The sequence below is a fragment of the Teleopsis dalmanni genome, chromosome 1 (genome assembly GCF_002237135.1).
Source record: "Teleopsis dalmanni isolate 2A chromosome 1, ASM223713v2, whole genome shotgun sequence".
Taxonomy (NCBI): Eukaryota; Metazoa; Arthropoda; class Insecta; order Diptera; family Diopsidae; genus Teleopsis; species Teleopsis dalmanni.
In genome coordinates this window covers 7619962-7631960 of record NC_051846.1, presented here as the reverse complement: position 1 = coordinate 7631960, position 11999 = coordinate 7619962, and the positions used below count along the sequence as shown (strand labels likewise).

The 11999-nt window shown below is 30.9% G+C and overlaps 1 protein-coding gene across 1 annotated transcript; it reads left to right on the top strand.

Annotated features, from left to right (window-relative positions):
* Positions 1–6115: 6115 nt before the first annotated feature.
* On the top strand, positions 6116–11089 carry LOC119665904 (sperm receptor for egg jelly-like). The gene is made up of 4 exons (XM_038075163.1): positions 6116–6924; positions 7006–7163; positions 7241–7454; positions 8100–11089. The coding sequence occupies exons 1-4, from the start codon at positions 6129–6131 to the stop codon at positions 11075–11077; spliced, it is 4146 nt and encodes a 1381-aa protein (XP_037931091.1). The 5' UTR covers positions 6116–6128; the 3' UTR covers positions 11078–11089.
* Positions 11090–11999: the final 910 nt, after the last annotated feature.

Here is an 11999-nt window from a genome sequence, read left to right as displayed (position 1 = left end):
AGGACTTTAAAGTACCTTGACTGTCTGACAGTATAAATATATTCCTACTAAATATATTTTCTTTTTGCATACAAGCTAAAGCTTCACTAACAGTGATGTACTCCACCTGAAAACCATTGCAATGATCAGGAAACCTATAATAAGTAGATATATACAGTCCTTACGAAAACACTTCACTACTTACACCTTGCAATCTACACCCTGTCAAAAAGTCAATTGCTTAGCTAAGCGATTGTAATTCATAATAGTTGGTAATATCGTGCCTCCGTCAAATATATAGGCTCATCGATTTTGTCAAGATTTGTTGACCTTTAACTTTTTCTGAATAGTCAGTCCTCTTAATCGAATGTGATAAATTTAACATAGAGTCTACTCTATTCAAAAGTAACTAGGTTGTTCCATTTCAACAGCGATTCGATACTGACAATTAGCTTTAGTAATATGTTTATACTTAGTCTCTTTAATGTACCAACTACAACTACAATGTTGTACTTGACCATCAGTTCCTTAATCATATCATGAGTCCCTGCATGAAGACTTTATTGAATCTGGTTTATAATTTTAGCGAATTTCTGAATGATGGTCTGGTTATAGTGGGAAATTTCTTTCTCATTTAAATTGCCAGAATAATAGTGGACATGAATAGGTTTCTCATGCCGTTCATTAATAAAGATAACATTTACTATAAACAGTACAAATATTATAATTTTCACACACCCTACTTGTTATTAAGTTTATCTATATAAGCATCTAATATAGCTATGTACCTCTGACCTTAATAATATTGTATCTGTGTCTGAATTAAACACGTATATATGATCGTGTATGTTATATGCGTTTGAGTTCAGTATAGAACAGGAAATTTTATTGGGAGTCCCCTTCACATGAAATGCTCTATTTGCTCTACATTTTATTTCACTTCAGACACTGAAATCTCTTTTTATAAAATCTGTATCAGTTCAAATAAAATATGTGCAGATAGTAATTCAATCAGTTTTTTTTCAGTGTATGTGAATTATTACATTTTCCTTAATAAATATCTGCAGAAAAGCATAAACCATATAAAAATACATTGTTGGGTTGGAAACAAGATTCTGCGGTAGTGGTTACGCCAAATTGAAACCTAAAAGTTTCTATACGTAGGAATTTAGTTACCGTAGCGAGTCGTAAACTTTGACTTGCTTTGTGGTGAGAGATGCAAATTAAGACGAACTGAAGAGGTGGATTGGGTTGATAAAGTGAAAATAATAGCGTAGATATAGAAACTATTAAATCAGACACTTTACGGAAAATTTTCCACATGAAAAAATTTTGTATTAAAATTACAACAAAAAAACAAAAAATAAAATAAAATATACTCAAAAGAAATGAAAAATAAAAAATTTCCCAAGCACAAAAAAATCAAATATATTTATTTGTAGATATATTTATATATATTTTTTCATAACTAAAAGAGTAGATCATTTATTTGACAATAGTTTTTTTTTTGTTTTTCATTAAAAAACATTTTTGCAAATCAACTGCAACAAATCATGTTGATTGCTGTTGTTGTGGCAACACTGGCGACATCAATTTACAGAGCAGGCATGAAATATTGCCTTTCGAATGGGGCATAAATAAGCGTTTCGAATGCCATCTTGCGCGCGTCTTGATTGGTGTAACCACTTTTTAAGCGCTTCCGTAATATATTTATTTGTTTCATTCAAAGAAATAAGTAAAAAATATCTTTTGAATGCAGTTAAAGTAAATAAACTAAACACAATATTAATGTACAATAAATAATATTTTGATTATGTTTACTTATTAAGTGAAGCAGTAAATGGGGTTCCTGTTCACTCTATTCACTCTATTATTTGATTTTTATATAAAATAACTTTGGGACTGCATTTCTCAGAAGGAAAAAATTAAAAATCATGTATAAAAACCGTTAAATTTGAAATAATTTATTATCTACAACTTAGTAGTGGACAATTTTTTTATAAAAAAATGTTGTTTTCTTGGTGTTCTGTTTTCTTCTTATTGTTTTCCCTTTTTTCTTTCTGTAAGTATTAAGAATATTTTTCAAATTATTGGTGTTAACAGCTGCCATGCTGCTTTCTGCTCATTTTATATACGTACGTATACTTATCACCTGAGTTAGACATTGATTGCGTATATGAATGGAATGAAAAGGCTTAACTCATAATTGCTAAGAGCCCAATAATGCATTTTCTTTCATGTAAGATATCATAAGTTCAATAAATAATGCTGAGTAGTTTTTTTGCAATACTACTATGATCTTGATTGTAAAAGGGCCACAATTATTAATTATAATAATTTTTGCAATATGTACATTTGCGTAAATATTAGAACAGAAGGTGATAAAATTAATAGCAACTATCGTAGCAGCTACTCCAACTAAAACGGAATCTGTTTAGCACTACGATATCGGAGCTGACGGGTCACTGCGTAAGAGAGAAGTATGTTATGAGACTAGATATTCCTTATAATGAGCTTTGTCGCGATTGTGGCTCTGAAGATGAGGGGGAAACTGTGTTCCATCTCATGTGTCAGTGTTTATCAGTGTTTATAAGATCAAAAATATTAGCGGGACCTTTTCTGACCAATTTGACTGAGCTGTCATCTCACACTGTTACAGACCTGGTCAAATTCATAGAATTGTCGGGTTGGTTTTACTTCCCCAAAATGGAGGAGTCATTGTCTTTTTCGTTGTTGATCGTATACTGATCACCATGTCTAAGTATGAACCAATACTATTCCTGTGGTACTATAACGGACCATTATTTGATCTCAAGTGGGCTTTCTTGGTACGCAAGACTGCCACTCCAACTTGGCCTAACCTAACCTTTAGTAGCATTGATTTATTTTACTTTATCTTACTTTATAGTAGTCATATATTTACTTACATTCTCATAAGCGCATACAAGCACTAAAATTACAATAACAATAATTGCAAAAGCAGTAAATGCAGTGAAAAAGGGAAAGAGAAGAGTAGTTGAAAAGAGTCGTTAAAATCATAGTAAATTATATTATAAACATAAATAGTAAATATTTAAGACATAAGAAATCAAAAGACATAAACTTTTAAATCCCATATTTTCTATATAGAATAAACAAAAATAAAAAAAGAACACAAAAATAAATCCGTAACCGGCGATTCATTAAAGTTTAGACATTGTTGACCCAGAATTTGTGTGCATCGTTAAGAAAACCAAACAAAAGCTGATTTCACAAAAGTAAAATAATATAAAAAAGTTATTTTTTTTTTAAATTAAAATAAAACAAACGAAAGTAAAACAAATTGCAGGAAAAACTTAATTTAATTGATTGAAATTGTACACTCAAAAAAGAAAACTTTAAGCTCACATGCAAAGGAACACACGCACTCACACACAAATATGCGTATTTAAGTTGAGTTGCCCACTCACGCATACACTTTTAAGGTATTAAAATCATATAAGAAAAGTCGGCCAAACATAGACCGCAGCGCACAGCAGCAGCAGCAGCAGCAGCATAGGCTGTGATACTGCGATACTGCGGGTATTAAATTGTCAATGTAGTTCTTGTTGTTTAGTTGTTATTGTTTTCATTTTTGTTGTTACTATTGTTAATGAAGTGAACATCAAAAACTTCAACGTCGACGTCGACGTCAACGTTGACGTCGTCACCAATAAATTCAGTGTGCAGCTTCCAAACATGTTTAGAGAACCTGTGTAACTTGCAATTAATTCCTAAACAAAGACAAAATATGAAGAAAGCAACAACAACAACAATAAATGAATAAAAAGTGTATGTTGAAGAGAAGAAAAAAAAAATTTAACATCAAATAAAATCAAATGAAAATGAAATCAAAAAAACGAAATGAAAATAAAATTAAAAACTTTTCAATTCACTTTCACGCGTCGTTGTGTGACTTTGACAAATGCGCAAGGCGCGACATTTTTATGAGTTAAGGCGCCGCAATGCGTTTCGATTGGAGTATTTTAAATTTGTGTTAATACGCCATTTTCAAAATTTTTGCCACTTCATAAAAAGTAGAACATACGCAAATTTATCGCATGCGTAATCGATAAATCATCAATTAAAGTTGTCAAGTTGTCGCTGGGATATGTGCCACAAATCTGACAGCTACCATTTCATAAAAAAATCTACAATTGGCTCAATTAAATTTTCTCTAATAACATAAAACATGTTTCCATATTATTTTTTTTTTATTTTTTAAGTTTACTATGCAAATTAATTTTTATTTTCATTTTTCATTTATTTGTGTTTTTATTTTCATTTTCATTTTCATTTTTATTGCTAGTGCAAGCTAGTAAAGTCTTTAAAGGCTCTAAGTTATCGAAAATCATAAAATAGCAACATCAATTGCAACCACCCACTTTGCCGCATTTGCCGCACTTGTCTTTACTGCTTTTATTTATAATATTATTATTGTTGTTGATGTTGTTGTTGTTGTTGTTGTTGTTGTACTTCTGACATTTCTATGTTGAGATCGTTACAGGCGAAATTGGGATTTATGCATTTTTAATTCGAGCGGTGCATAGATTGTGTGGGTGTATATAAATTGCTGAAAGGAAAACACATTTTGGCTGCGTGCGTATTGTGTTGAGTTGTGTTGTGTTGTGTGTTTTCTATTTAATGTGGCCGATACTTGGCTTTATGGCTATAATATTTTATTTGGAGAAAAATAAAAAAATGCTTATAAGAAAATAACAACTAGAGAGCAAACTAAGGTAACAAATCAATTGGAACTCGATTCCACTTACAGTTTTGTCTGGTAGTTTATGTGTCACGATGCTGCTGATTTGTTTATTTTCGTATTTTGTCAAGGCATGATTAATATGCTTATGTAGATCAGTTTCCTTACAAAAATACTCACATATGCAATATAAATTAAACTAATATCTTTTTCAGAGTAGCGGAAAACTTTTTATTTGTAAAAATATACATACAATTTGAAAATTTACGAAGACATGCATTTGCATAGCAAAGGTGGATAGTTCGCTTTTGAAGAACCATGGTTTACCTAATTAATTGATTGATTGCTGTTTATTTAACAGCAAATAGTATTAAATATATTATTATATAGTCTATGCATCAAGTAAGCGGAAATGTGGCATAGTTTATTTTGCATCAGAAAATTAATTACCTCTACGAAATTCAAGAATATGAGTAATCGCATCCTGATGCGATTTGTTATATATAGAATTGAGAAGTACATTTACTTTCTAGCAACAATCCCAAATATTAATACTTCAAATATTCAGGAAAAAAAAAACAACAGTAAAAAGTTGTCCAAATTTTTATTTAATACTGGATCCACATGAGAGTTTTGTTTGTAATTTTAGAGCTGTCAATTGTTGTTGCTTTCAATGTAAAATGAAATTTTTTGACAGCTAAAATTACAAACAAAACTCTTGTGTGAGTCCAGTATAAATATGTAGTTAACATTCTAATAATATTATTTATTTACTTATTTATTATAATTACTTACAAAATATAAAATCTTATAACTAAGATAGGAAAAAAACGAGCGCTAGCTGCCTTGACCTTCAGCACGGATCTTATAAATTAAATTTTATTGACTAGATTACAGACTTAATATATTTATATATCAAAAGTATGTTTTTAACAGTACTTGTTTTTAATAGGCTGGTAGGTGAGATCTAAATTTTTATAATATCATTCTTTGCTTTTAAAATAAGACACAAGATATGTTTTCGAAATAATATAAATAATACAAATAAAGCGTACAGTCTGCTTTTTATTTCAAAACGTAAAATTAATTAATGTACTTTCTTTTAGAACTAAAACTTCAAAAATGCCAGCTATATTTTGCAGGCAAAAATAAAACTCCACTCCTTTTTTTAACTCATTTATTAAATTTATTTCAAAAGTGATTACAACATAGAGATTGTAGTATATTATAATCATATATTATAAACTTTTTTAGAGATATTACTATAAATAAAAAATATTATATGGATAAAGTGCCTACAGTATGTTGCTTATAGGAAAATTGTTTTATTTGAATTATTTTGAAAAAAATAAACTGCATTGATAAAAATATCAAAATTGTAAAAAAAATTTTTCAAAAAGTAATTAGAACAACTTAATAAGTCACAATGATATTGCATATATTGCTGCTATTTAGTATTTATGTAGTATTATGCTTTGGTAGTAGCTGCAAACCAAGTGATTGTAATCATGCCGGAGAATGTATTGGTTCGAATCCAACTTGTAAATGTTTTTCAAATAAATATTTCATTGGAAACAAATGTCAGCAAATGGTGGATAATTGTCAACCAAATCCCTGTAAAGGTGGACCATGCAAAACCCTAGTAGGCGGCTATTCATGCACTGCAGATTTTAATGTGGTTAAAGAATGGTACATACATTCCAACTTATATGGAAATTATGGTGAAGAACAGAAGATGATACTCGCATTTAAAGAGTTAAATGATTGGAATCGTGCAATTGAGATAACAACTGACAATTACTTCATTGATGGTTTTGAGGCAAATCCATCAAATAATGATAAATATTTTAAATATTCAAGTGATTTAATGAGTATAGCAGAGGGATTGGGTCTACATCATACCGATAAATTTCCTTTTAATAGTGGTTATTATCATATAACGCAAGCTAATTTTTGGATAATAGGGAAACGTGATGTTGATATCATTATAAGTGTAAATGATGAAGAGTATTTTTTTTATAGAACTTTAGAATTTTATGTTCTTCAGCCGGAGGAAATCAGTTGTATACCAGATGTTACATTTCCTCATTGTATGGATCCATATGATCCTATATTTCTAGATATTAAACGATTTAATATTTTTGAACCCGAAATACTGGAAACATGTGGGAAGGATGCTGCGTACACTTTTCGTTGGTGGACGTTTGATAGTACAGAAACAAGTAAGCATGTAAATGTTTTGAGATATATAAACTTATGTTATATATTTCTGTCCGAAATATGAAAATATGAAATATTTTTAGTTCTTTTACATTTCTTTGGACGTACTAATGAGACGAGACTTAGAGTTCCTCCTTATCGCTTATGGTTTGGTTCACACTTTGAAATCACTATGGGATATGTAGTACGTTTTGAGTTCCGAAGTTCTGTGGAAGATTCTTGTGTAGCACGAGTAGCCAGAGTAAGTTTTGTAAAATTTGTAAAATTAATTGATAAGGAATAGTTTAATTATTTAGTTTTAATTTATTTATATTATAGTGCTACTTTAAAGTATATCCAGAACCAATCTCTGGTAAGATTGCTGGTGGTGAGGAACGAGAAGTAGGAGTAAGTCAAACTTTTAGATTAGATGGATCAAAAAGTCGTGATTTTGCTTTAGCTCCTAATGTTGAACAAAAAATGATATTTAGATGGGATTGTTCATCAGATGATGATCCAACAAATAGTTATTGTCAAGATAATATTGGCACAAGTAAGTTTGAAACTCATTACCACTTATTTTTAAAAACAAATTTGTTCATAATTTTACTGAACTTAAAATTAATTAATCTGTTAAGTGTACTGGTTGTTTTCTAAATACTATTTTCATGCTCAAAGAAAATCGAACATTTTAAGTAATATGTTGAGAGAACTATGTTAAGTCAAGTTACTCGAACCACGTCAATAACTAGATCGACCAAACGCTGAGTGTTTTTATTAAAAGTAGATTTAAAAGTAAACTTTTCTCCCAGCAAAGCAATCACATTCATATTCACTCATATACACAAACATATATTAAAAAAAGGAATAAACACATAGTCGTAACTATAATTTAGTGAGATGGATGTTTCTAAAATGTATGGTAACTTAGCTGAAGAAAGAAGTCTATAAAGATATAATTTGAAGTATGTAATTGATCTCTAGTAGAATGTTAAAAATATGAAACATTCAAATATGTTCAGTTTTTAATGAAAGTTTTATATATAATATATATGATATATATTTGTCAAGTACTGTTTTTAAAGTATTATGAAAAAGTGATTTTATTAACATTAAATCATTACTGTGTCTATACTGTGTAGTTTTTCTAAAACTATAAAACTGTTAATATCAGTAATTTTATTGTTACTCTTTTCAGGTAATATACTGACTGTTGAAGGTGGCTCCTTGCGATTGGGTATGAATTACACATATGTTTTAAATCTCAGATCAATTGTGAATGAACAAATTGTCTCTCAAGTGTCTCAGACAATTAAAGTTGTTTCAGAAAATCAGCACGACGTATCCATTGAGTGTATAAGAAATTGTCAGAACAATCAATATGCCTCCGGAAAACCAATTCACTTGAGAGCTATTTGCAATAGTTGCGATCACGCAAGAAATTGTGACTACGAGTGGATGGAGGGAACTACAAATGTTAGCAATGCGCGTAGAGTTTTACATAATGCAACAGAAACAACACCTACTAGCTTAAAAGTGAAGATTAATTGTGAAGGACTTGTGGGTAAAGCTAGTGAAAACCTAACACTTAATACTCCTCCAAGCGGTGGGAATTGTAAAATTACACCCGCCTCTGGTATAGAACACACGACTTCCTTCGAGATTGAGTGCATCGATTATGTGGACGAACATATGCCTATTTCATATCAATTTATAGCAGATGATTTTACAGTAGTTCGTACTTATTTTCACACTGTGAACGTAAGTTTGCCAAAATTGGAAAAATTTAAGGTCGTTATATGTGATTCATTGCAAGCATGCATTGATGTTGATGTTGCTGTTACTGTAACAGATATGCCAGAACTTGTTGGGGTACCACCTGTAAGGGATTTATTTCAGGAACCTGAAAATAACTTAACAAATTTATTTCGAAGTGGATTTGTGTCAAAAGGTATGGTATTACTTAACGCACTAATGAGCAAAGCCAAACCCCATGAACAGGCCGAATTCATATACCAAAGTTTCGACGATTTTTATTTACGTACACTTTTGGATATTGAACAATTAACTACTGTAAGTAAGAATTATCTTTTAGGCTTAAGTCCGATTGAAAACAAAGGCGCTTTACTTTTATCGAAGCTTCTTCATAAAATATCACAGGGCTTTGATTTTGTTTTTGATAGCAACGAAGTGGTAGAATTAATTGATGGACCATATACAATTTTAACAAATAATTTCGCAGAAATGTTATCGAAACTTTCCGAAGAATTGGAAGAATTTCCTCCCGTACAAACAATACAGCCAAATTTAATTACAGCTAATGATCCAATCGCAGAAAGCTATGAAGACTGGGGAGAGTTGGATGCAACTGCTTTAATCAGAACGAATAATTGGCTTGAGGCAAGTCAACAGTTGCATATATGTCTTCAACAACTTGGCGTAGCTTCTGCGCGTATGCATCATCCCACCGAAACACCTTTAGTTATAAATAAGGATGAACTTAGTGTAGCGATATTAAGTATTGAGGAAATGAACCCCCAAGAGTTAGCTTTTCTGCAAAATGCAGACTATGAAGTTTACTTTAGTCAGAGTTTAGTTGAGGAACTACAACAATACTTTGAAACGGAAAATATATTATTACAAACTATGTTTAGTAAAAGGAATCCCTTTTGGTGGTACCCCGACGAACATCTATTAAGTTCGGATGTTATATATTTCAGCGCTTACAGCGCAGATCCTAACAAGACTCAACGCATCAACGTCACAAACCCGATAAATCTTGTTTTTAAAAACATCAAACCCTACATGGAGCAATTAGTGCCGTTGTCTGACGTCATTCCAAGTGATAAGCAAATGATTGTGTATAGCTTCAAAATGCCAATAAATGGATTGTTAGTTATAAAATTTAAATCTAGCTCTGTTGATTTACTCACCACATTAGAACTTAATAAAATTCCATCTAGTTATAAACTCAGAACGAAACGACAAATCGTGGATAGGAATAAAAATGAAACTGTATTTATGCTAATAAATGACAATGATGATAGCGGTACTGGATACTTAGCTGTGCTGCCAGCTGATTCAGTTGATGGTTCTGTTGAGTTTGAATTTACATCTGAAATGGTGGAATGTGTATCTTGGAGTTTTGAAGAGGCGGACCCCATGTGGATAACAACTGGCTGTAAACCACAAATTACATCAAACTTTGAAAATGGCATATATTGTAGATGCCAACATCTTTCCATTTTCGGTTGTAAAATATATGCCATCATTGCAATGCCGTCTGTTCGAGATCACACAGTTTTCATCACTATGCCCATTAACTGGTTTATGGTTATACTTTTTTTACTCTTTCTTCTGCTTTTGTTTTGGTTACTTTTCTGCACGCTTTCCAGAACTCGACAAAAGAAGAGAAATGCAGTTGTATACTTGGAAGAAGAAGATTTTAATAAAAAATTCAACATAATAGTTTATATCAGTACTGGTAGTGCTCTAAACGCCGGCACTACAGCAAATATAGTTTTATCTTTTCCTATCGGACAATGTCAACGAGACTTTATAATCTATCAAGATCCTGAAAATCCCTACTTTAATCGAAGTACAACTTGGGCAGTGCAGTTACCACTCAGTGTCAGTGAAATTAATGAACCGATTAAAATTGGCTTACAACGTGATAACAATGGACGGTATCCTAATTGGTACTGCCGTTCTATAAAAATTAAAAACTTAGAGAATGGGAAGACTGACAATATCGAAGTGCGACGGTGGATAAAACAAAATGAGATGCTACACTTTTCTCCGAATGTCACAGAGGAAGACAGCAAAAGTAAGCGTCAGACTTTTAAACATAATTTAGAAGGTATTTTTAATAATTGGTTTCACATGCAATCGATATTGGGTCCATGGAAGTATGATTCTTCAGCCGCAGATCGCTTTGAACGTACATGCATTTGGATTTGTAAAATATTTATAATGGTCTGCATCGTATTTGCTTACTATGGTAAAACCACAATTGAAAACTATGAGGAAGAACGTGAGACATATCATATGATAAATATAAGTATATGGACTATTCTTCTACTTATTATTTTTTGTTATATAGCTGACATATTGATACATCTATGCTTTGAATATTTTTTACATAAATATGGTAATAAGCAAAACGAAAAGAGTTAAGATAATAAAAAAGACAATGCTTCATAATATTATATATTATATTTAATAATAGAATTTAATAAAGTAATATGGTATTATTTTATAACACAGAATACACAGGAGCAGACGCTTTATCAGTTGACCCAGTAAAGCACGAGTCTTATAATTAATATTCCTGCTGGAATTATTAGGTATCTCAAGAGACTGTGTTGTTCCTGTTGACATTAATCAGAATTTAAAAAACGCATTCAATGTTTACACAGACATCAGGTAGTCATTAAAGGTATTTATTTCAAAGTTCAGTAGACGAGTATAGATGAAATATTGAAAACAGGTTCATTGCAGTTTGGGTTGCTGTTTATGTGTAAGTGGTATGAAAGTAGCATATAGATGAGATAGCTAGAAATGGTACTTCCTCCATAGAACATGCCTCTTTCCAAACTAATTAAGAACCAATTGCACACTTTAAATACTTTAAATCTAGAACTTAACATTGTCAAACATGAATAAAACGTAAGTTTATAAAATGATATCGCTTGTGACCAGGCTATGGACTGAAATACGGTACGGGGCTAAATCCCGTTCTCTGTAAGCTACTTATAAACTTATTTACTGCATAAACTTATTTAGATCTAGATTCAATTCCCAAGGCACATTTTATGCTACTGATTCATATATCTAGATGCAGAGACTTCAAAAATATTTTTGAGCTCATCGAGAAGAGTTACTAACAAAATATTTTATTAAGTATATATAAATAAAATTGATACTAATTGCAAAGATTAACGTATTTGTTTGATTTTGAAATATAAGCCGACAACTAAGTAACAAGTTATTTAAAACTTCTCAACTTAAAACGAGTTAATAACTAATAAATGAAAATTTTATTTTAAATTGTGAGAACTTATTGAATTTTTACAAGATGTTCAATTTTTTGGAATAT